Source organism: Taurulus bubalis (assembly GCF_910589615.1).
Source record: "Taurulus bubalis genome assembly, chromosome: 12".
Taxonomy (NCBI): domain Eukaryota; kingdom Metazoa; phylum Chordata; class Actinopteri; order Perciformes; family Cottidae; genus Taurulus; species Taurulus bubalis.
In genome coordinates this window covers 20,816,151-20,843,586 of record NC_136600.1, presented here as the reverse complement: position 1 = coordinate 20,843,586, position 27,436 = coordinate 20,816,151, and the positions used below count along the sequence as shown (strand labels likewise).

General features: G+C 40.0%; 1 protein-coding gene across 1 annotated transcript; it reads right to left on the bottom strand.

The window, feature by feature from the left end:
• Positions 1-592: 592 nt before the first annotated feature.
• On the bottom strand, positions 593-27,436 carry osbpl3b (oxysterol binding protein-like 3b). Its single transcript, XM_079227905.1, has 23 exons — positions 27,396-27,436; positions 16,350-16,496; positions 13,320-13,436; positions 12,606-12,659; positions 12,153-12,266; positions 11,746-11,910; positions 11,427-11,550; positions 10,756-10,859; positions 10,359-10,451; positions 10,110-10,269; positions 9,178-9,308; positions 8,398-8,499; positions 7,216-7,353; positions 6,582-6,675; positions 6,177-6,406; positions 4,266-4,403; positions 4,106-4,169; positions 3,918-3,996; positions 3,629-3,773; positions 2,612-2,756; positions 2,391-2,517; positions 1,708-1,830; positions 593-1,534 (listed from the first exon to the last, which is right to left on the bottom strand). Exons 2-23 carry the CDS (start codon positions 16,443-16,445, stop codon positions 1,438-1,440), a joined length of 2,640 nt encoding a protein of 879 aa, XP_079084031.1. The 5' UTR covers positions 16,446-16,496; positions 27,396-27,436; the 3' UTR covers positions 593-1,437.

Here is a 27,436-nt window from a genome sequence, read left to right as displayed (position 1 = left end):
TGTGCAAGTGTTTTTAACCTTTCACTTCCTCCCAAAGGTTCCAGAGGTAACATAACTTCACTTTCATGGGGTATTCTTGTTGCTCCCAATTTGATGGCCCGGAGAATAATATTTGAGCTGCTCTGAAAGCACAAGATGAACTTCCTCATTTGTGGACATGGACATCAAAACTGATGATTCAGTTGTTTTCTCTTGCCACATTTAACCAACATTTGTGACATGTCAGTTAAAGGTCATGGCCACACGCTCCAGAGAAATAGGGGACTGCATTTCACCTCTACTGGGTCCACACAATCTAAATGTACAGCCATTTGTTTCAAGAAAAAGCCAACTACCAACTAGAATAAGCAACAGTCCGCTCTGACCCCCACTACTGGGGTTTGCACTGTTGAATGCTAGTTGATACGGCTAGCAACTCATGCTAACAACTGAAGGCAGACTGGATGCTACACTCATCACATCGCCTCTCAAGAAACAAGTGAGAGGAAGTCTGGCCCGGGCAAGCAAGATCATTTCAGTAGATATCTCTGCAACACAATACATAGATGACATTGTAAAAATCTTAGTTCCTTTTTTTATTCATTTATTAAAATTTGCCAATTGCACCTTTTAAGTAGAAGTTGTGATAACTCTCTGGTTCATAGCTTTCAGAGTTTTGAAAAGTCACAAATTACTCCACAAAAAGAAAACATCGGAGATTTTATTTGAGCTCACGGAACATCATTTTGGACACTTTTGGTCTCAAAGCCCGGGGTTCAGGTAGACAATGGTGAAAAATGGTTGCTAGTACTGCTGCTCATAGTTGCACAATCATTCACACACTCTTAGCAAAAAGCAGAAATGACTGCTCTGAGACGGAAAGAAAAGTTGAGTAAGGATTTAAAGATCATTTGAACAATCCTTGATCGGTCCTTACAAAACATACATATATTTAAAAAGATCTCAGAGATGCAACAACAATAAAATAAACCAAATGTGTACAACAAGTAAGGCATCAGGCAGGTGCAGAATAAATATCGGATGTGTACACACTTCATCGATGGCATATCAAGGCTAGTTTATCTCAGAGGTAGAGAATGTCCATGATAAGACAACAGCGACCAGTTGTTCAATACATTTTAAGCTAGTGTAGACCAGTTAGGATTTGTCAAGTAGTTTTCCTTTTCTCAGTTTAAGTGGTACAGTGTACCATATCAGGTGAAAATATGGGCAACATTTACCAAATGAATCAACATTCTCATAATATGTTTGCATAATCATGTTTACATAACTTACATAAGCACTTGCTATTAAGGCAATAACTTTGATGAACTGCAGTAAAGAAGACCAGTACTGAATGTGGATGTAAGACTGTGGATGCAGACGTCACTAGAACCCATCCTGGATCGCAGTAAAGGCTGTGCAGGTCGAAAATGTGCGTGATCTGCAGTTCAGGGGTCACCAAAGCAGAGGGAAATCTATTTGGGTGAAGCCAGGGTCCTTCCTCAGCTCCCAGTATGTGTTGTTGCTCACCCAGGTATCATCCTTTGACTTCCTGTGGAGGCAGAAGAAAAGCAAGGCAGTGATAAATACCGTGGAAGATACTTGGAAGTGTTGAAATTGAAGTTGTGAGACAGGCTGCATAAAGCACCATTACTGTAAGAACACAGACTTTCCCACAGATGACTTTCTCAGTGAGGAACTAATACATCTGGATATTTAGGCTACCTGAAGAATTTAGGTTGATGTATTTCGTTGTCCTCCTCCAGGACTCTCCTTCTCTCTCTCTGCAGCTGTTCAATCCGCTGCTTCTGCTCCTCTGCAGCCTCCAGGTTTCCCTCCTCCAGCAGTCTGCCAGCCAGACACACATTCATTATGCAAAGATGGGAAAACATTCATCTGTCATATTCAAATGTAATACTTATGTTCTTTGGTTTGACATCATTTCAGTAAGATAACCTAATTGTGGATACATAACTCAGAATATTGATGGACTTGAAGTGGTGTAATTACTTTGATGGCAAAGTGCTTCTTCTGTGAAGTATACACATGATGGTGCCTTGTGTATACTACTTTATACCTAATGTTAGCTAAAATTAGGTCTGAAATCAGAAAGCCTCTGCAGTTACTTTCTATTTTTGTATGTATGTTGATCCTAGAGTTGGGTGAGCATTTTTTTAGACAGCTTGTATCAAGATGATATGAATGAGATTCATGTTAGATGATGAAAGGTGCTCAGATATTCACCTTCATTGAGTTTCTATTTATATCGATGTCAGATGATATACTGATTCTCTGACAGAAATCATATTTTTGAAATCTTCCTGTTTACTGATGTTTAAGAAACCAGGTTATTGAACAGCAACAATAACCACTGTTAAGTGCATGAAAACACAGTTGATTTCTTGTACCTTTGGTCCACACGTAGTCTGGTGTCTGTGGGTGGTAGCAGCAGTTTCAGGGATGGGTCCATCTCGTTTAGTTCAATAGCAAACTTAGTGAAGCCATAGTACTGCTCAAGGTCTACTGGCATTGCATCTACGTTGCACATAAATAACATCCACTGCGTCAGAGGCTGATATGCAATGCAAAAAGGCGTTGAGTGCATTCTCGTAATATAAACTTGTCATACTTGCTCTCCAGATGCATGTGGCTGAGGGTGGGTCTCCACAGAAAACTGCTTCCTGCCATTTTCCAAAGAGTCTGTGGACGACCTTCCCTTTATTATCCGTGATGGCTCCCTCCACCTCGTTCACGCTTGAGTTCCAGTATTTGGCCTGGGACAAGAATTGGCAGGTGGAGAAGAACATAGTATTACGCTCTTAGTGGGCATGTGGATCCAGATCATGTTCTCTTGCAGTCAGAACGTGTTACTGTTATGTAAACCAATCACAAGCCACAGTGTGTGCTGGGCTGGTGGGCTTAATGGGAGACGAAGATGCATAATGACTTCTGACATGTCTGGACTTGCTACCCTGCACAGCTTCAGGGGGTCTTTCAAATGGGCACAGGCTAAAGCAATTAACCTTCTCCTCTCAGTAAAAGCTTCCACACATCAAACTGCATGCTCTTAATGGCATGCAGGTGAAGAGCACCATCTGTGTAGAAGGGTTATAGACTACAGCATTTATTATGCCTGTGTGTGACTCATGTACATGGAAAAATGCCCTTTTTTTACTGCTTGTAGGTTATTAAGATGAGGGATGTCTACCAACACAAGTATATGGCAAATGAGAGAGAGAGCGAGAGAGAGAGAGGAAAGAAAGAAAGCGTGACAGGATGATTGACTGGGAATACATAATAGACTCATGTTGTGGCTTATTTGTCACTATATTCTACACTACTACTACTACTAGGATATACTTGATTGGAAGTGGTATGCTGGTGTGACATCAATCCTTAAGGGCTTTGATAGCATTTGTGTTTGAAAGGTGCAATTCAGTGTTGTCTTGCAGCACCATGCAAGGAAGCATCATTCAGCCTTAAGTGTCACATTTACCAACTGAAGAATGTAAAGTAGTTCAAGAGCATAACAATAAATAATATTTTGTTTATCTTTTCTACCAACATGGAGGGATATTTTTATGTTATTGTTTGAAGGGCCCCACCTTTCTTAATAAGGCTTGAGTCTTCAAAAAGTTTGCCTCACCTTGACAAAAGTGATCTTGCACTGACAAATATCACTGCTGGAGTTTCTGATGGAGATCTCCCCATAGTGCTCGATCCAGCGCTGTCCACTGAGAATGTTGTGGATGCAGGATGTCACTTTGTTCCACTCGTAGTGGTCACCAAAGCTAACAAAAAAATAGGATTCAAGACACAATTCCTTTTAACTTGACAGACGTAGACATTGCTTCTTAACTGGCATGGCCGCTGCATTGTACAGTATGTGCGTGTTTCCAGTCCTCGAGTAAACGATAGATGCAGAAGAGACTTACCCCGGCAGAGTTACATGAGTGGTGCCAACAGGAATAATCTCCATTGACTTCCCCCAGAACTTGTTCTTACACCTCACATCTACAAAACCAATAAGAAAAAGAAGAATGTTCACATAAATGTGTTTACGCGGTAACTTTAACTTTACAGACACTGACAATGGTTCAGATTAATTTCTATATTCCACTACCTTGACAGAATATGAAGTTTTTAGACTCTGCGTGGCAAGCTGAGATCGGTGGGTGATGACTGACCTGGCAATGTAAAGGGTAACAAAAAGCATGCTTTCACTGCATTGTTATTATTATACTATAATTGTCAATAGCACAGAAATTAGGAGTCATGAATACCTGCTCTGCAACAAATCGCAAGCCTTTATCTGGCCTGTCACATTCGTATGTCTCCCCCAGGAGGGGGTTGAAAGGCTTTCCCCCAGTTCTGTAGTAGCTGGATGCATAGCCGGATACGACAAAAGTAGCTATGTACACCTGCACAAAAACAAACTCATACAGTTAGCAGTGCTTTATTATTATTACGGAATAATGAGTAATGAGCTAAATTGACCTTGTGAGTACCTCGAGGATTAAAAAAAGAAGAGAGTTCAACAGATCGCTGAGGTATATCATCATTTTAAAGTACCATATATTATATATTCATTCGTAATGAGCAGAGTACATTTCTGGATAGCCCTCCATTAGTTGCACTGAGCCAGGAGAGCACCGGTAATTACTTCCACGTCATAATGGGAGGCCAAAGATTGGAGCTGACACCAACTTCATATGCTATTCATTTCACATTTATATACTGTATATGGCTTAATAACTATGGGACTTCACAGGCTGCATCTTCTTCACACCTCCCACACAAAACAACATAGTAAGTCAATGCAAATGGGAGCAAAAGTGAAACCCTGAATCTGAATCTTCCTGCTGGAAAGAGATTGGGGACTCTTGCACATGATGTAACTGTTCTAGCGGAATAACAGCCAGCAAAAAGAAATGAGTTCTTACAATTGTGCTTGATAGTCACTTAACAAAATAAATACATTGCCAAGCCAGTGAGTGTTTGCCAGGATCAAACCCTGACTGGTGGGGTCTTTGCTCAAATAGCCCTGTGATGCCAACAGAAACTGAATCATTATGTTGATATCAATGTCAGTGCGGGCAGTTTTTTTTGATTGGTGATGCCAAACCTTGAGAAAGCCCAAAAGGGTGTTGCTATGGATTAACGTTTTACTTCTCACTACTTGAACCTAGAGGTGTGCAGACAGCCAAGACTAGCAGGGCCGAGAGAGCGGATGACCATTACATTATTAGTTGTGTCGCCTACTTGTTGCCTCTTGGTGAAATGCTGTGTTAATTTATGTTGGGCATTTACTGTGAATGATAAATACGTCAATATCTGTTATGTGCTGCCGTTGAGCCTCCATGTTTTTATGTTTTTTCCTGCATATAGGGGCAGCTTATAACCCTTATCTACACTATTGCTGCATTCCAAGTCACAGACTGTACTTTTCTTTTTAATTCAGTTTCAATTCATTAGGTCATCTGTCGATGCTTTCAGTCAATGTGACGTATATTTTGCAAAGAGGATTGTTGGTAAAAAAAAAAAAGCCCAAAAAGCATGTCGACTTGCGGACTGCCAAATGCAACCGGATGCAGTTTAGCATACTGACAAACTAAAATATTTTTCTGGCGTACTGAATAACTTGGTAGTATCATCACTATATTTTGTCTGGGCGTCAGTAGCGTCTGCACAAAGCATCCTGGTATTTGTATTTCTGGCACGGCTCTGCAAGCAGTGAAACTCTGTTTTCTTGGTAAATATATTACGCACAATGGAATTTATTGCTTCAATTGACTACATTTACCATTAACACTGATTGAACATCCATATAAAAAGTGATATTTACCTTGATATCTGCCACTGCTGTGATTGTCAGGTCATTACTGTAATACGTATGGCTACTGTCAGAAATGTGTATCTATGGAAACCCCTCAAATATAATTTTACGTCACGTGCACAAGCGGAATGAAAAAATGTTCTCCTTCTGGTCCCGGATTTAATGAGTTATTATTTCCACGAATTCTAGCATAAACCCCTGAAAGCGTTCTTTTTTAAAATCTTAAAACTGAAGCTTCACCAAGGGCAACCGCTTCTGTCAGAGGGGGCCATTAATGTGCTCAAAGTGAACATCTGATCTGAGCAAAAGAGACTTTTCCCACACACTCAAACAGCAAACAGTGAATGTGCCATCTCACCATACGTTCAAAGGGGTCCTGTGTGTTCGCAGCCCTGTCCAGCAGCTCGCTGTACTCCAGCTCCTCACACAGTCTCTGCAGGGTGTTGAGCGGCTCATTAAGTTGTACGGGCATCGCCACTTTGGACAGGTCTTTGCCGATGTTGTTCCTGAGGATGTTCCACAGGCTGATGGTGCTGTTGTTGGGACTGGGCGAGGGCAGGCCGGATCTACGCTGATAAAGGGTAGAGTCTGGGAACAGACGGTTAAGAGGTCAAGTCAGCTCTTGGTGTGGTTATCCCACCACCAAATATGGAAATTAAGTAATTGTAGAGAATTATATCTGAACCCATAAAACTGCAGTGAGGCCAGTATTGTATTAACATTTTTATTAAGTCCAGCCCACAATGTATGTCTCATCATTTACCTGAGTTTGGTCTCTCACTTTCTGTCTCATTGCTGAAGTTGTCCATGGAAATGTTGTCACTGATGTCACTAATGTATGAGTCATCCTCTGATACCTAAAAAAACACCCACACTTTAGTTAATAGATACATTCTTTACAGCACCTGCAGAAAGGGACTAGGCGGGTCTATTTCAACATCCTGTCACGTCAGCAGAAAATCTCCTGCGTATGGTCCCTTGGGACCTGGTGACCAATGTGATGAGTAATGTGTCATTTTCTCAACTTGCTGTATTTTTACATTAAAGTAATTAACTTCCATTTTCCATTTAGCTCCATGCTGCATGAACACTGGAGGAAGAGGAGACTGAAGTGAGGGCTTACTTGTTTTATGACACACATCATAAAGACTTTAAAACATTTTGCAGACAGAATGGATGGAATGAAGAGTGATACTAAATCAAGTAAATTAGTTTAAGACCCATCTGTCTGGATTAATTTGATCTCTTCATTTTTCTCATCCATTAATAGCTGCAACCAAGACACATTGCATGACATGACATAATAATAATAATTCCATTATGCTGTCATAAATGTCAGTTTATACCATTGGCTGATTCTGAACTGCTAACGCTAACCGTTTAGCTCTCACACGTACCTCATTTTCAGAGGAACTAGCAGACAGTAAAACTTCTTGTGCATCGAAGAACTCGGACAACGAGTCTGTGATTGAAGCTCTGCTCTCATTGGACACTTGGTGCACGAGGGGACGGGACTCATCGACAGAGTCTTGTTTCTAGGAGACAGAGTTCACCGCTGTAGTTAAGAACAAGGAAAGGGCAACATCTTCGTAGCCAGAAGAGGTCATTTAGAATGCTACAGCATCACAATGTGGGGATGATTAGAGTATCAGAGCACAAAAACCATGCAATATATTGAAAGACAGTCAAATATAAATATATTGAAGACCGCCACATAAAAGTGTTACTGAAAAGAGAAAATATCCTAAAGAATTCAGTCCAGTCCAAATTCAGTACACTACATGTATTGATTGTATAATGAAATGCAATTCAGTTTCTCAAAATATAATGTAATAAGATGTAGAAAAATATAAAATATAGAGAACTGAATTGAAACATTATGCAACAATGCGGATAGAGTCTCTTTACTTTTAAACATTTACCATTGTTTGAGTGTTAGACAGCCATAAACTGGCCAAACAATGAATTATACAAATCAGAACACTTATATATATATTGTATCAATTAAACCTATTTATAGAGACTGTATCAAAATATATAACTGCATTAATTATAAAGAGTCAGCCAGAAGTGCAAGTGTGCAACAAGTGTGCACGCCCACTCTACTGTCTGACAAGGTGTTGACAACACAAACAAGATGCACATTAACAAATTACTCATAGCATTTGATAATTTTTCTGAAAAAAAGTCAAAACAAGTAACTTATTATAAAAAAATAAGCATTTTTCACAGAACCACAGAACTACATGTGGAAGTGAGCATGCCACTGCATCCTTGTTTTTTGCGGATTAAATTAGCCTGGAGATAATAAAATAATGGAAACTCTAATTATTTGAGGTGGCTGCATTCCCTTAAAGTTTGTGGTGAAGAAAATTATGTTAATTTTTTTTTATAGTCACTGCCATTATGAAAGGAAGTGAGTCGAGTGAGGGGGTGCAGAGGAGGGCAACATTTGTTGAATCTGGATGCGAAGGAAGGGACAGCTCATTCATTCTGAGGCAAAGTCATAATTGCGTGGGATAATAATAATCATTGTGATGGGGGGGGGGGTAGTAGAGGCACTGCATTCCCTCACCCACCTGCACAGGGGCAGTAAGATTTATTAGTGTGGGCTCTACGATGTGGGACTCGGCATGAATCTTGCACAGGCGCTCTCTCAGCTCAGTGTTCTGGGCTAAAGCCTGGGAAAAGAACCAGTGTAAACATTGTTTAGAGCACACATCCAACAAATAATGCCTTGGACACTGAATGCTAAAACCAAATCCTTACTTATGCTGCAGTTTATTTCATTTATATATATATATATATATATATATATATATATATATATATATATATATATATATATATTATATTAAATAAAAGCAGGCTATTTACCATAGAGCCAAGTGTTATCACTGTCAGAAATACAAACTATAATACTCACCTCCTGACTATGTGAGGTGGAGTAGGGAGAAGCTAATGCCCAGCACGGTATTTAAAGTCAAAGAAATGTGTTGCAACACAAGTTCTAATGTGGCTAAAGAAGTCAGCATGACAATGACTGTGTAACCATAAAACAGAAAATAGAAAAAGACTCTTGGTGGGAGGCAGCAACCACAGGAAACATGGTCACGTTCAGGTGGGCAGACATCACACCAGCAGCTACAATGGTGTGGGAGGACACGGCTTCTGAGAGGAGTGCAACAGTCTAAAAGAAAGTGGAACACACCTGACCACTCAACTTGTTTCTACTGACTGATACCATGTCTGTCTGTGTGTGTGTGTGTGTGTGTGTGTGTGTGTGTGTGTGTGTGTGTGTGTGTGTGTGTGTGTGTGTGTGTGTGTGTGTGTGTGTGTGTGTGTGTTATTTCTCGTACCGCTGCCAGTGTGTTCTTCAGACCGACCACCTGCGGTGAGGTAGGGGGAATTGTTTCGTGGTCGACACATTGTTTTAATCTCTCTCTCTCATATGTTAGGGAACTCAGGGCTGTCTTCATGGTCACATGCACTGCAGCAACAAGAGGAAAAAGAGGGGAGATTTAACTGGAGGGCAATTTGCATTCATTTCAGAGCAATGCAGATCTAATCACAATACATCCGGCAACAAGTCTATCCCACCAGGCTTCTAATTAAATGGAACAAGTGTGACATTTTGTATTATCTCCGATCGCTCAAAGGCGCAATCTTTGTTGTAAGACATTCATTTTACCACGCACTTCACAATAGGTGCTTGGGGAGCCCCATTAGTGAATAGCGCTGTCGATATTAAAGCAACACTGTTTTAGATTAAGCCCATCACAAATCCGAGCGTCATACTTCTGAATGTGCGTACATCGACAGCTGTTCCCTGCATGGGGCAAACGTTAAAACCATTTTACAGAAAAAGTGGGAATGGTGTTGCCATTACGTAAAACATAAATCAACATGAAACATCAGGTTTCTGAATATATATATATATAATATAAATATATATTAAGACCTGTATTGGCCAAACTTTATGGTTTATAAATGTAAACTTCTCCCTAAGCAACAGCTCGGGGACGCACTGACGGAGCACATCATCAGAATCCCAATGAAATGAGACTAACGGCTTATCAGTAATTAACAGCTGCCATTGTCACAAGCAACTGTTATAAACAACAAGAAAAACATGCCAGTCTATTATGCAAATAAGACAGCAAGCAAACAGATTTATGTTCTCAGCTTGTACAAATATTTTTTAAATACCGAATTTGCCAGACACCCTCATACAAATCAAAATGGTAAATTAAAATGAGGGGAAATTAAAAGCTCGCAATATTTGACTCACAGTTAGTGGCAACACGGCAGAAGTCCTCCTGCAGCTTGGCCACATCAAACGTGGAGTCCAGGGATTCGGTGTCGGCCTTGTCATTGCCGAGTGCCGCGGTGGAGAGGTTGGGGTTAGAGGCATGGAGGCGCATAGAGCCAGAGGAGATGCAGCTCGGTACCTAGAACAGGAGGAGTCGAACGTGGAGAGACTCAGAAAAAAATTAAAAATAAATGAAATATGGTCACACTTTATTGTCCTGATGTCTACCTGCAGAGTTGCTTTGACATCTTTGTTGCAGTTTTTAGAGCGCCATTTCCTTGGTAGTCTTTTTTCCTTCTTGGGGCTGTCAAATGTAGATGCCTGGAGAACAAAAGGAGAAGATATTGATAGTCGAGACAGAGAGTTTTTTTCCTTTAAGAAGTTTTTCTTCTGAAATGACTTTACTGCAGGCAGTAAGGTTTCAGTGTATTCTATATTTAGTAGCAAATGACCTGGGGGCATCAAAAAATGATAAAAGACGAAACAAGACAAGCTACTTTGCACAAGATTCTTTGTCGTCTAGTATTTTGGATGTGACGAGGTCAATTTACTCGCCAGTTTTTTTTATGATGAGCGACCCTTCTCTGCATGTTACGGTGAAATGAATCAGGAATAACGTGCTGACCTGCAGTGTTTGGATAGATGGAGCAGAATAGGTTCGGTGCAGGACCTCCATACTCTGAAGCAGGTGGCTGAGCTCCAGCAGGTAGGTCTCACAGACTGACAAGTCTGTTGAGTGGAGGAAAAAGATCCACATCAAGATGAAGATTTAAATGGGATGTGGACTGTACTTGTATTGCACTTTTCTAGCCTTCCAACCACTCAAAGCGCTTTCACACTAGATGCCATCGTTCACCCAGTCACACCATTCATACACTGATGGGAGGAGCTACCATGTCAGGACTATCTGACATTCACACACACCGTAGGCACGGCTACGGGAGCAACTTGGGGTTAAGTGTCTTGCCCAAGGACACATTGACATGGACTAGCATAGCTGGGGATCGAACTGCCGATCCTCAGAGCCACATTGTCCCAGTTAATATTGGTATTAACTGAAGCATTTGACGATTTAAAAAGATGGACTCAGCAAGCTTCGACCACCTGCCTCTCTCAATGGCAAATGAACTGTAACTAGGAGGCTCTGAATAAAGCACACACCTTCATGCACACTGAGTAATTGGATGGAATCTAACCCACATTTTACCAATGGTTCTTAGCTTTTTACAGTTTATTGACAAGAAGTGCATCAGAATACTAATGAGTGTTGAGAAACTCACAGCTCAACTATCTCACCTTTGGAGCACTTGTCCATGTCGTTAGATGACTGGAGCCAGGCAGCTACTTTGGCCTGGCTGTTGCAACTTAAAGGGAAGTCTCCTGCAGAAGGCACCGTAGACTGCCTTCGTATAGACATGCACTGCAGTACACAGACCCAAAGGTCAGTCCAATAACAATTTGCTTAATTCATACAATTCTCTTCAATAGAAGGACTTCATATTTAGTAAATATTGTCGATGAAATAATGACATTTGTGAGCAGAAGCTGAACAGATTTGATCTTGAATTAAAACGTGGTTTCAATTTACAGTGTGCCATGTAGTGCATAGGTATACCTTTCTGATAGAGGCACTCTCCGCCATGCTCGGGGAATTGGGGGAGGGGTAGTGGGGATAGTAGAAGGACTTCTCGGTAGGGTACATAGCAATCTCATTTTGCCGATAGAGCCGATGGTGACGCAGCTTGGAAACCCATTCATCAAACAGCTCCTGTGATTTAATCTGCAGAGCAGATACCACAATCAAAAATCAACAGAAGGGCAAGTAAAGGGGAGGAGGCCTGAAGGTGAAACAGCACACAGGTACTGTAATGTTCCCTCACTCGCAGAAGGTCATTTTAAAGCCTTTTTGGTGTTAGCACTTGTTCCAGGATTAAAACAGGAATAATCTGAATAATCCATGTTTAACATCACTTCCAATAAATCTGTCGGGAATGCTTTACATTCATTAGCCTTGTGGTTTACCTTCAGGTGATAGATGTTTTCCTCAGCATCAAAATCGATGCACTTGGCTTTCTTCTTAATGGCCATGACAGAGAGACCAACGTCAATGCAGCCATGCAGTTTCCTTTTCTCAATCTGCAAGGCAAAGTCAACAAACAGAAATTATAAACATTTTGGACTAGAGCCAAAAGAAATGCAACTGGATGCTGTTCAGTTTTAAAAAACACTATTATCCTTATCATCCTTTTATTGGCTCTGGCCAAGCAGAGCATCTGCATGTAATAAGGTTAAATTGGCAGCTAAAATGTTCCTTGTGATTCCTATCAGTGACAATAGCATTGTGAGGGAATGAGGGCCTTTTGTATCTACGGGGACAGAAAGATACCCAGCAGTACAACTAGACCCAAAGTGTCCTTTGCAATCTTCTGTAACTGACAACCACATAGGATGCAGCCAGAAGGCTTTTGTACTCACATCAGCGCTGCACTTGCCATACTTCAAGATGCCCTTGTCCAGGAAGAAGTATCTCTGTCGGGGGAAGGGAGGACAATGAGTGAATGAGATGCAGCCGGGATGATATGCAACACACCCCTGACAGCAAATCTTAAGTCACTGTTATGACTGTGATCGTGACAGAGTATATGCCTCTTGTTCATGCAAGATATTAATGTCTCTGCTGTGAGATGTTGGTCATCCCAGGCTCTTTTCTTGCATCTTGTCTGCCTTTATTAATCTTCCCCTGACTCTGTTGCCATCTTTCTCATCCCCTGTCTTTGTAAACGTGACTCTTGGTGCTCAGTTGAAAGCACAACGATCTGAAAAGCTCTAACTGTGAGTCAATACTAAATGTATACAGTTCTATTAAACCAACAGGCCATCAGCTAATGGAGCCAGGTAGTATCATCCCAGTGAAAGCTTTTAGACAGTCCCTGACCCTGGTCACATGTGACTCCTCTGTGAGTTGAATCATCAACTGCATACGCTCATTCAATTAGTTTTAAACAAATGAGTCACGTCAGCACATTTTTAGAAAAGGAATCTGGAAAGCGGTAGGTGCGACTGGGAAATGGAAATGACGTTCAGTTGTCGAGTGCGTCTATAAATACATCATAAAGTCTTTCGCTCTGATAGAAGATTAAGTGGAAGGCAACGTGAGTCATTTAAGAACACACAGTCGATTGATTATACCTTATGCCAGCCCTTCATGGGCCACTTTCTCCTCTTCAGCATGAAGCCCTCCTGTTTCTGGGGCTCCAGGACATTGCTGAAGCCTCCTCGCAGGCCCTCCACTATTTCCCAGCTGTCCTGTGGGCACAGATTGGTTCTGAGAGCTCTGACATGATGGATAGATGTTAGCAGCTTGTGCTGATCAAAGTTGCAGCAAGGTTAGGTAACCTAAAACGAATGAATCATTAACATAACAAAGTCAAGGTCTCAAACTGAATGTAGCAATTTTGGGCTGTTTACATTTTCTCTCCTTCAATCAGTTAGTTAGTGGGAGGCTGTGGGAGATGAGAGTAGGACGTTTGGTGTCCAGTGTGAAGCTTTACACTTTCACCTCATGGTCCTATTTATACAATTAGCTTACCTGTCTAATCTCAACTCTTCACAATAATCATTTCCTGACTGAGATTAGAACACTCTATCTAAATCCCCCTGCAAATAAAGAGATTAAGGTGATATTTCATCACAGACTAATCCAGACAGTTATGTATTTCAGCAGTGATAATTCCAGGAAGGCAGCATAAACAGAATACACACAGGGTTTTGTAACATAGTTTTGGACACAGAGAATAATGTTGCATTATTTGTGGGCTATTTTGCATTTATTTTATATTGTCTAGACGTTAATGTTTTGGCTCTCTAAATCTGTCGGAAAAGACCAGCTGAATGTGGCAATTTTGACATATTGGCCACGCCGGGTATTGCAGTTTCCCGTCAAACACACAGCCTCAAAAATACTTTCCCCCTTTACAATCATAATGAAAAAGAGTAGCAGCCAATAGGAAGTCAACCAGGTATATGTATACATATCGGTCATAAAAAAATGCTTTTTCAATGCGCCCAGTGACCAACTTTCATTAATAAACAAACATGCATGGCACCATCTTGAAATGAGGGAGGGTCAAATGAAATACACGACTGAGTTGCACTGATGGAAATAATCGAGGATGCAGGGCTTTTGAAGCTTGACCATGAGGGAAAAAAGTCAAAACATTCTCTGCTGCTCTTAAAACCACTTGTCATTTTTGCCTTTATTGACAATTTGACAGTGTAGAAACAGACAGAAAAAGGGTTGAGACCGAGGGGTTATTTATATGCCCTGCTGGAATCTAACCAGGAACATTGGGGTCATATGGTCAGCGTCTTAACCACGAGGTCAACAGGATGAGCCCTTGAATTATTTATTTTGTATGTCTCTTCTGAGTATTGCATTGTCATTTATGGAGCACAGACACAAAACCTTCCCTCGCTCCCGCAATCCAAACATGATGCTGTGCTACTTTTCTCTGTTTTATATCATCGTAAACAGAACACATTTGTGTACAGTTACAGGGACAAAATAATTCATGTTGAAAAAGCAGCACTTAAGGATGATTTAAACTGTCTGAGGTATTCAAGTGGGACAAAAACTCACATCACGTCACGTTTGGATTCTTGGCAGAGGTTTGAGGTGACTCCATGTTTGTTATCTCAGTGTGTCTCTGAATGTTCAAGTGTATAACAGCTCGGGCTAAACAAACTCCATCAGTCAGAGAGGCTGACCGCTGTAGGTGAGGCCGTCTAAAATAACCCCTCATTTCTGTAGGGGGATGGAGAGGGCGTGGCTTGTGGGTCGTTCACTTTCCCTGAGCCCTCGTCACATCTCCCACTGACACACTCACACAGTGACTCACTGTCACACAATGCTGCCTGGGCATTTTTTCCTCAAGGTCGAGAGATACTTCCAGAGATAACTGACAAGAAGACATGTCTGAGTACAAGGGTAGCTCTGAGCATGAGGACATTGTAAGTCATGAATCCAACTTGTTCAATATAATGTACATCCTGCTGCATATAAAGACATAGCTCGACATTTTGAGTCGAGATTTGGATGAGAATATTGATCCCACGCTCACATTTGCATTGAAACAGGAGAACATCTGCTTACCCATCTCTGTTGAATGCTAAAAAAATATATACCACCTCTAAAGCTCAATATTTAACATGTTATATCTTGTTTGTTTAAGCCAAACAACAAAAAAACAGATTGAATAAATGACTAGTTGTGGTAAAGGTTATGGGTTCCAGGAAGTTCTTGTACCACATGACGTTCTTACACTTTGTTTTTTCTACGAATAAAATAAACGATGGATAATGGATTATTGAGCTGGTTATCGAGCCGCTTCTTTGTCTCCAGTCTTAATACAAAGCTATCCTATCATTTCCTGTCTCCAGCTTCATATTTACCATACAGTGATGAGAGGGATACATCTTTCCACATAACTTTTTGCTAGAAAGTGAATCAGCATATTTCCCAAAGTGTTGAAACTTTTGATCAAAATGCTCAAATCATAAACTTGTTTATAACAAATACAACTTGGATACATTTTTGTCTACAACTTAGATTAAAGCACATCTCAAGCTTTTGAAGTTTGAAACTGCCATTTTGAGTAAATATTTATGTGTTTGTTTGTTTGTTTGTCCAGAGGTACATTTCAAATTAAAACACTTTTTCAGTCCCTGTATTTTTTTGTTAAAGTGATAGACCACTAGTCTGTGTGTGTCCTGTGGGCAGGACTGGAGTGAATCTTTATTACTTTAATTTCCAAACAGAAAAGCTGTTGTGGGTAATGAAAAATGTATGAGTCTGCTGCCTGCAGATAAACACTTAAGGCCAATGCAACAACAGCTTGTTCTTGGTGCTAATGCCTTCACTAATGATTGTTGAAAATGTACATTTGACTAATTCAGAGGACTCAAAATGTGTCCACATTTGGAGGAAATGATGAGGCCGTCTCTTCCGGCTTGCAGTTATGAAGAGCCAAATTAAAAACCTGCGAGAATGTATGAGAAAACCGCAAGGCCTATTAAACAAAGTAATTCTCCCATGACAGAGATCCTTGAGGATAGGCAGCAGCTTTTTTTGTTATACTGTACATTCAGAGAAAAAGATTGTGGAGAAGCTAATGGTTCAAACATTTCAAGTCCTACAGTGTCAACACTGTTGTGTGTTACCTGTCGGCTGTCAAGTTTGGATGAGGCGCTGCTGTTGCTGCGTGACACGGAGGATATCTTCTGCGACATGGCTGAACTGCGCTCCTCTGAACCCATCTCTGCAGACTGGCCAGTGCAGGCTAAGGCTGGAGTACCAGGAACATTTCTCTAAGAGCAGATAGTGTGGAGAGGGGGGTCAAGACCAAAGAGGGTGGAACAAAGGATGTCTTTCAGAGGCGAGCCCTTTAAAAGCATTTTAGCTCCGTCCCACTGAAAAATGCATTAGGTTATTTAGAGCGATTAGTTTTTCCATCTTCACGTTGCAGAATATGGGATGCAATGAGAATAGCTACACAGAAGAGTTCTGAACGTAAGCAAATTAAATTGATGGACAAGACTGGAGGATATAAATTGGTGTGCAAAAGGCTGAGACCGCAGGTTTGAATAATTCATATCTTACACTTACAGAGACTGTTAGCATTTAAGAATCATATGGATTTAAACTACCCACTAAAAGTATGTGCGTACAGCAGTGTTGGAAGATGTAGTCAGACCCAAATAAAAGCAAATACTGTAATACTATTACTGCAATTCATACAAAATGTCTCCAGATGATAAATTAAGGAAAACCACAGAATCACTATCTTACTTGTACTTGTTGGAAACTGTACTATTGTCTCACATTTACTACATGACTAAACAATTACATGATTAACTGAAAACATTGCATTTTTACATTAATGTGTAAGCAGCTGCATTGGTACAATATTCAGATAATCTAAGGTTATCTAAAACCTGCAAAGTGCATACAGCGTCGGATAAAAGTATTGGAGTAAAAACTATAGCATTTTCCTTTTGAAGTGTTATTAGCACAATATTGAAATACTCAATGAAGAACAAGCTACTCAATGTCAGCTCTTTCTTAGATTTCCTCACATGGTTCAGTATTTCAGTAACTGATCTCAATCACTGGACAATCACTGGACAGGAAATAGGCGTCACACATAAATATGCAGTGAGATGTGATATCATCACTTCAACAGAGTGTGAAAATAAATAGGCCTCTTTAGTAAATGGCAAACCTCAGTCAACTGCCACACTTCACACAGACAAATTAACATTATGTTCATGGTCCACCATGTCAGCACATACAGCCACAGCCTGCTAATGCACTGTGAGTGGTTTGTCACAGGGAAGCTGAGAAGCAAGCAGGCTTGAGGTGTAAATCCTGTTGGTTCCACGTGGGAACAAGCAGCAGTTCATTAGTTTAGCTTTACTGCGGATGCACAGAGGTACTGAGTTTGTGGTCCATTAGGTCTGAGATCACCGCTTCATCAAAAGACCATCTGCGAGATCTGAGAGGGACAACACCATTATAATTTGGTCTGAATTGTTTTCTTCTTTTTTATTTATTTTCATAGTTGTGATTAGGGATAAATATATTTTCAAGTACTCAGTCGGCGATATTGTGAACTAAAACGTTACAATATTATTAATAAGGGCATTTTACCTCATATTAAGGAGTATCATGATCTGACAAATGTATGTATAAGTGCCCCGTGACACTGCAAATTGCTAAGTAGAAGTATAGCTAATGTACAATGATCTAAATCCTCACCTCGGAAAAACTGCAGCAAACATTTGGCTTGATAGGTTTTATAAAAGGGTTTTTGAGGTACAAATTGTACAAAAATGAAACTCAATTTTCTTAAAACAATGACACAATGGGATCATATTATTGTGATTCCTCACATTGTCACAATTCCACTGAAGTCAAAAAACGTACAATAAAATGAAATAAATTAGCCTCCAGTCCAAGAATATTCTAATAAAAATATATATGTTTGCACCAAATCTACTAGAAAAGTGCCTCAAAGTCGGCCTAAAGGTTAAGGTTTGAGTTTGTTCTTCATGTTTTTCTTTCTTCGACTGAAAACTATCAGAGGGTCATACATTCAGTGCCTTCTGCCGGCTCGCACTGAATCAGACACTCCATGTGTTAACAACCACTTTGAGGCAGCAGCAAGGTTAATCACATTTCCCCGCCTTAGCAAGCTTTGTGCAGCATAATGTCTGCGGACCGCAGGCCGTGGTTTACACGGACAGAGCTCAACACCCCAAATGCCGCCACAACAATGGATCAAAGTCACGGGACACACAAAAGGACCATCCATCCACTCCATCCACTCCATCTCCTATGATTTATTCATCAACTTTCCACAGATCACACCTGCGATGCGCAGGTCTGTAACATTGTCACCGTTAAGGGCACCTTTTCATCTAATATAACAACAACACTTCTCAGGTTTTAATCGAGGCTACGGCAGTATTAGACGACAAAGAATGATTGCTATCCCATCAAATGTATTTATCTACCAGGCAGTATTGACAAAATCCATCTCACGATACATAAGTATACATGAATACAATTCACATTCAGTGCATTGAGTAAATTATACCAGTTTTTAGTGGACAATCACTGATCACTTTATAAATAATATACAGTCTACTCATTAAAAATCTAAAGCGGGGGCACATTTTTAGTAAGGTGTAACTTCTTATTAACTATTCAGACGGTTTACAGTGCATGACCATGATATCTTTAGATGCCAAAATTGTCACAATACGACTACAATATGAAGACATTTGGGATTGATAATATTACAGAAAATAACAAGAAATATTACAGGACGTGGTATCATTATACATCACTCCAGACACCCTGCATTTAACTGTAAAGCTATAATTTCTCTGAGTGACAAGCTCACTGCAGTTCAGTCTATTTGTAGAATAATATTCCAGCACGCATTTAAATCATTGCTGGTGTTTGCAGGAAACGCTTTACCCTGTAATCTTTGTTTCAAGGAACCGATATAGAGAAGACGTTCTTTTCAAAGTGTCTCTCATACAAGAGGCTAATCGAGTTGCATGGAGAGGTGACACATCTCTTGAATATTGCAGTTGTGGGTGGGTGCCACCTGCAATAATGACACACCAGGGTGACACTGACAGATGCGTAACTAGCAGGTGGTAGTTCTGCTTTTCTCACCTCACAGAATCATCATCTTATTGGGAAACCTCATTCTGACCCCCGACTGCAGCAAAAAGACTGCTCCAAAAGTTTCAACTTCTCTGGGTCACAGTGACAATCTTCTAATATGATGTTGTGTGGCAGGTTAAATGTATCAGGCTCACATCTTAGTTTAGCCTGTTAGCATGCTAATATGCTCACAGTGACAATAGTACTAATATGATGTTGTGTGGCAGGTTAACATCTTTTTTCTTTAAGGCTCCAGAGATGGTATGTCTGCCTCTTGTTCCAGACTGAAATGTCTTAGTTACTATTAGATGGATTACCATGACATGTCATATGTACAACCATTGCCTTTTCTCGTAGCGCCACCATCAGGTGGACAGTTGAGGTTTTATGGAAGCAAAATGTTCTGGCAACTATTGGATAGATTTTGTAAAAATGTATACTGCCAATCATGTCTCATTCAGAATGAATTGTAATTACTTTGTGATCAGCTGAGTTGTAATTTAGCACCACCAGCAGATCAACAGTTTGAATTGTCCAATGCTTTGGCATTTGACCTTCAAAACTAATGACATTCCCATCACCATCACACTTCAACTTGTGTTTTTCACATGTTAACATGCTAACACACTAAACCAGAATGAAGACAATAGAAAACATGTTACACGCTCAACATCAGCATGTTAGCATTGTAATTGTGAGCATGTTGCCATGCTAATGTTAGCATTTTGCTCAAAGCAGCACTCTGTGGGCCTACAACCTCAAAACGTGGCTGTAAATTAGTTTTGATTTAATATGTTTTGGGGCTGTTTTATCTTTTATTGGATTGTATGAATTAGAGCAGACAGGAAATGAGGGATGAACTTGGGCTGCAACCAACGATTATCATTTTTGATTTATAATGTCAGAAAAGAGTGAAAAACACTTGCCTAAAATACACCATAAAAATATATATATCACACAGGATGCTTGGGCATTTTATACATGGTGTTGGCGCCATATATTTTGTTTGATTATAAATCATGTTATATAATTAATTTGTGTGATTTAAAGACGTTCCTTTGCCATATGTTCATATGTATTCACATTCGAAATAACGCCTTTTTCTGTGAATTGTTTATATCAATCTGATGAGTATCAACTGGTATAAGAGGAAGGGGCGGGACCGAATATCAGGTTTTATTTTCTTATGTGGAACGGGACATCGGCACACTTCAGTCCTGAAGTTAGATTTATGATTTTGTTCGACAAAATTAAGGAAATGGAATCAACGCCTCGAGAGTTATTATTTGGAACATTTTATCATGTGAGTCAAGAAACGGAGTCCCGTAATGTGGCACAAAATAAAGCAAGAACAAGGAACAAGCCACCACACATGGCTTACAGGCATTTTCATATCACAGGAAATCATATTATTCCAATATATTATGAGTAAAACATATATTGTCCACGTCCAGAAATGAATAACCATGTCTGCAGGTGCTTGACAAAACAAGTCACAAGCTGCTGAGATGTTATGCCTTTCGGAGCTCATATGCCTAGTAACTTTAAGGCATTCCAGACAACTGTCAACAAATCCTTGGTCAGCTATAGATTTCAGTTGAAGTTATAGATGGCTTAATGTCCTTTTAAGCTGCACTAACGAGATCGACAGAAGCTGAAAGCTCTCTATTACATTCTGCAGTTCATGTTGCATATGTTGGTCGGTCCCTCCACTGTCTCTAGAGTCTGTCAAAGGGCTACAAGTTGAGCAGGCTTTCAGGCATCATTAGGATGTGACTCACTGGAATAAAAGTCTCATGGCTGAATGGTGCGGCTTTCTTAGTATATAAGGTCATGTTTGCAATAATGACAGGAAACATTGATGCGCCAAAGTGACTCAAAGAAGTTGGGTTGAAAAATATCCACAGTGAAAGTAGTCAAACTCATTTTAGGAAGACACAACACTGCTAGAGTTCAGTAATGTCAATGCTTTAAGAGGCATCTTTATGAAGATGGAAGATTTACTTTCACCAAGCAGAGAAGATAACCTTTAAATACATAACGGATTACTTAATCTTTCAAAATAACAATTCATATGCAAGAGTTGAGAGTTGAATTATATTTAAATTCCAAGCATTAAAAAGCAGTTACTCCACATGTTTATGAGGCCTTCATCTATAAAATAGCCAATGTTTATGTATAACGCAAACAAAGCAGCAAGAAGACTTTCAATACAAAGACAAATATTGTATTTAATTAGATTAAAAGATTGGCTTTTCAGCTTGAACTGAATATCATTTGATTTCCTTAGATGTATGACGGCTGGTTTGATGAAAGAGAAGAAACTCAATGTTGATTTAACTTTGCTCCATAAGGCAAAAAAACACTTGAAGCTTTGCTCTGATCTTTTCAGCTCTGAAACAATCAGCATGAACTTGACAAAACGCATGGCCTCTGCATTCAACAAACACTTAACGTGGTGTTGTGGTAACCACCTTATCTGTACAGTCCACCAGCCATTCTCTGACAGATCATTTATCTCAATACAAAGCTCTTTAGCGACAAAGCAAACTCTGGCGAGGTGAGTAGCCTATACCTCTCCTCTAATGCTGCCGTCATCCATCTGGATAAACCCAAATCAGAGCCGAAACACTTGCCTAATTTTATTTGCCTTTAATCTTCCTCTGCAGGATAAACTCATCAGAAGCTGGTTTGTCATGAGCACAGTGATTATTCGTGCTGTTTGCTTTGAAAACAGCACAGTCATGAGGAACATTTTCAGTGTCTAAAACGTATCACTTTAATATCAGTAATGTTATTACATCTGCACATTACCCTGCTGGGATGATGCCACTTAGTCTCTGTGATTCCATTATGTGAAATGCAGAACAACTCTTTCTTGGGTGGGGAATTGAAACTCTGATATAAAAGGAGCAAAGGAAATGGCGGGCTCAGAAATCAGCAGAAAACAATATTCTCTGGCCAATGGCCACTACTTTGACCACAATTAAATAATTTGTGATTTAACACTGAACTTAACACTGAATACTGCATTTTATTATTCCATATGTCTTTTCTTTGACCGCAGCAACACGCTGATGTAATGTCTCGGAGGGTGAAAAATGCTGTCAGATTTAAAGTACTGTAAGAGATAGACCCTTTGGGAAATGCCCTTATTTGGTTTCTTCTGAGAATAAGAGGAGAAGATAAATAGTGGTATCAATTGGGGACCCCATATAGATAACTCTAATCTGAATGCATTGAGTTTCAGTTAAGGCCCTTCAACAGGCTGCAATCAGAATCATCTTCTGCACCCAGTCTGAAGACTTATCATGGAGAGCAGAACATGGGCAACTGCACAGACAACAGTCCTGAAAGTCACTTTTATCAGGTGCATTAATTAATTGCCATCTCCAGTCATTACTTCCACTCTTTATTCTTCCCCAAAAGACCCAAACAGTGTGTCTTTATATATTTATATTCATGCATTAATATCTTCAGTTTTTTCACTATCCCCAAGCAAGCCACTAGCTCAGAGAATTGACACAGAGACTAAACTGTCTTCATCCTAAAATGAGATTGACTATTCATTCTCAACCAAGCATGGTAACGTTTGCCACTCCAAAAGACAGAAGACAAACTCATGCTGCTGAGCTTAAAGTGTGCACATCTGTCTTCGCTGTCTGCAATCTTACATTTTTAGAGAGATGAAGTGGAGTTTGATGCCTACTCTACTCATCATATTCGCCCCCCAAGTGAAAATGCTTGCAGAGTTATGGTTGTAATAATGAGAGCGAGGCACGATAACTTCCTGCAGCATAAAACGTCTTTTTATTCATGTCTACTAAACTCTGACCTGACAAGCTTCGCCACACTCTCTAACTAACACATCCTGTTAATCAACCACATCCTCAACGTGCTCCCCCCATCGCTCTGTCACTATTCTTTTCTGTTGTCGGCTCTGAGTGTGACTGAGGTCCTCTCCTTTGTTATAATCACAGTGTTTGGGAGTCTGACAGACTCATAACTCAACACTACCTCATTAGGACGCAGTGTATAGTCACAGCTTAGCTCAACACTCACTGACAAAAGAGTGGGGAAAAAACATAAATGAGCAAATTGCTCCTCTCGCTTGCTGGATCTCGTCATATGCAGCAACTTGCGTGACAGCACGATCCAGCTGTTGCTTTCCCAAATTAAAGATTACAGTGCTTACCATTCAACCACTGCTCTGATTAGGATGCAAAAGCAGCATCTGCACCTCTATTCTGATGTATCCCAGAAATAGAGGATGATGACATTGAGGTGGTCATTGTCATGTTTTAGCATGCAGATCCAGTCTCATAACAATGGAGAAAAAATAGGCCTAAAAATAAGGTATTACAAAAACTAGAAAGAACATCTCCACTCCTACCCAATCTCTAAGTCCTTTGGGAGCAGATATATTTAGACATGGCATTGTTTTCCATTACTTTCCATTTATAGACAGACAGAGATAAACTGTGTGACTGAGAAGAGTTACCACGTCTTGAGAGATTTACTTCATGCCTGGACTGGAGTATGGATGATCTCTCCGTAGGAATCCCTGTCTGTTATAGTAACATATATAAACTGTCACAGCACCAGGAACTGACTCAAGCTGTAGCCGACAAGCTTGTGTTTTGGTGGTTTGTCTGCATTTGGGTTTTTGGGGGACGATATTTAAAGCATGTGCATTAAGTATTGGTGTGATCACATGTCATCCACAGATCTTTGAAGTTGCTCTCCCTTTTGTATGTGTAGAGTTTTATTGACATAATTTACTGCAAAGTAAGAGAAATGTATAATGCCACAGTGACAATTTCCCTATTTGATCCTGATGAGAAACGATTGTATTTCTGGCTTGATATTAATGACTGAATCATCTTAAGAATAACATGTTCTTCTTTTTTGGGTCATTTTAATGTTTTAGAATGTGTTTTCCTTTTTTAATAATGCAGATGGAATGAAATCATGAAAGCTGTCACTGCATACCAACAAGACGTTCAGCCATGCTAGCAGCTCTGTGAGGCTGTACTTGAAGCTACATGCATGCTAACATGCTCACAGTGACAATACTGATATGATGTTGTGTGGCAGGTTAAATGTACCAGGCTCACCATCTTAGTTTAGCCTGTTAGCATGCTAACATGCTCACAGTGACAATAGTATTATTATGATGCTGTGTGGCAGGTTAAATGTACCAGGCTCACCATCTTAGTTTAGCCTGTTAGCATGCTAACATGCTCACAGTGACAATCTTCTAATATGATATTGTGTGGCAGGTTAAATGTACCAGGCTCACCATCTTAGTATAGCCTGTTAGCATGCTAACATTTACTAATTAGCACTAAACACAAAGTACAGGTGAGGTTGATTTCATGGCAATCCACTGAATAGCTGTGGAGATATCTGGATCAAAGAGGTGGACCAACTGACAGACGGACTTTGCCTTCCTGATAAGCCTCTAGCACTTCTAGCAAATGCATGAAGACCCTTAGAGCCCTGAGGACCATCTCTTACATACTACATCACATGTCTAAACTCGGACTCTGACTACAGTTCTGGTTATTATCTGTTAGGGTGAAAACTGTTGGTCTCTCTCAATGAAATACGACACTGCTAGCCGACTGTTGTGAAAACAAACACGGGTGAAATTTAGCTGATCCTGTGCAAACTGAAACAAAATGGTTGTTGGCAGAATTTGAATGGAAGGACCACTGTTCAAAATCGGACATTTCTGATAAGGTGCTAACAGGAACATCATTTTGAAATGGGATACAGCAAGAAAATAATGGATCAGACAGGCATCACAGTCTTTTAAGGTTTTAGTTCAGATGATTTAAGTAATAATTTGAATCATTTGAAACATTTAGACTGATGAGTTGTCAATATAATTTTCAGAATTAGTCCATCCTGTATGATGGTTTAAATATTTCATCCCTGCAAACCAGGAGAATGACCAAGGCGCTATGGACGGTTTTGGCGTGTGCTATTTTTTTAAAGTTAGTGCTGCCCCTCATTAAAATTTCATGCTAATATCTGGCAGCCGTTCACGGAGTTACAAAAGCAGCCTTCCAGCTTCCTTCAGCCACTCTGAAGCCTGGAGGAGGCTGAAGAGACCTGCATTTAAAAACACATTACTTATGAGATAGTCCAAGTCACTTTGACTGGAAAACAATCAGACAGACAGAATGATGTAATATCAAAACAGTCTGATCTTAATTAAGTCAAATTCTAACATTATTGTTATTTCATATATTTTGTCCATGCTACTGTATAGTACCATCGCCTTTTTAGTTAGTTTTTTGAAATGTCGGGAAAAGCCGACATGGTTCATAACATTAGTTTCTCTGTTGGCTAAAAGCACATCTACTTGTTTCGTGAAACCACATGAATTATTTATGGTGGCCTACTGCCTACGCAAAAAAGAGGCAACACCTGCCACATGCAGGAGATGCTATTTATCTTCCTGCATTATTCACTTGTGTTTAGTGGAGCAATTTTGCACTGGTTACTGTACAACTGGAAATACTGTGTTTAGGTAATTGCATAGTTTAGGTTGTGCGCATTTATTCAAAGATTCAGCTCGGCACAAGGGTAAAGCGGAAATTACCATGGAGTTGACCTCATGCAATGCAATGCCCCATTGCTATTTTAGATAAATGTCTTGCACAGACAAATGTTTTTTTTCTTTCCTGCTGCTGCATTCCACAAATTCTATTGATGCCTCTCCCTCACAGTCTCCCTGTGTTGGACTGCAATCACTAATTCGGTGTGTTAGGAACGAAAAACCTCAGGGAGCTGGAAGAATAACAAGTTGGCCAACAAACAAGCCTCAGAGCCGGGGGAACAGATGGATAGTGTAAAACGAGGAGTTGTCCACGTGCTGAATTTGACAACACCCCCAAGTGTTTATTAAAGAAGCATTAAAGTTTCAGTCTCTGATAACTTTTCCACTGTTCTGAGGCACGCTGTGCTCACTATCCACATTCTTTACTCCATGTCATGCCAGACATTTTTACAGAAACTCTCAATGGCTCTTATTAAGCCTCACACTGAGACACGCATAGCCAAAGCAGCCCCTGAAAAGCCTCCTCTGTTGCACTGTTGACACAACACCCAAAGAGCTGAGATAAACTTGTGTAAGTCCAAAAATTACAACCCGTCTGCCAGTAACAAACAAAACAGCTTTGACTCAACCAAATGTTTTAGGATTAACAGACATTTGACTGGATTTTTTTGGCACAAACACCTATATTCAGCATGACAATCACTATTATTATGGTGGATTACACAGAATTGTAATTACCTGGGAGTGTGCTAATAACTGCATACATATTCTTGTATGTCTGCCATCTGCACAGGAACAGAACAATTGTAAATCCTCCATATTCCAGTTTTTCGCTCCAAACACTGTACTACGTATGAGATACTGAGCTCAGAGCTCTGATTACATCTGAAAATGGATCCGATCTGCACTCATTATCACACACACCTACATCCACTCAGCAGAGAGATACAGCACTCATACATGCAGGCACATTATTCATACTTTTGGCTTGTGACTGAGTTTTACTGACAGCTTGCTACATGTGTTGATTTATATGGAAATAGTAAATCCTCCACAACTTGTCTTCGCTTTCTATAGAAAAAGAGGAAGGGAGCTCAGAGTTACCATGGAGACTAAAAGGATGTTTTGGTGTTTATTGTATGAATCACATGTTACGATCATAACAAGGATATTGCAAAAGATCGACTGCATGGAAAACCCAACAGGAGAGTTAGACAGTGTTCAAAGGAATACATGTAGTTTACATTTGACTTTGAAGCTTCACAAATGAGCACTCTGTTTCTGCTATGACATGTTGAGTTTTACATGCGGCCTCAAAGAGCAAGAAAACAGGAACTGCAATGAACTTTTAAATGCACTTGAATTTTTTAACTGATATGATTTCCAAGAAAGAATAGTGCTGTATCTCATAAAAGACTATTTCATTTTACTTACCAAAGGACAAAATCGCACTCACCTTGACAAAGTTACAGATGTGAATTCCAGTGGACGAAGACA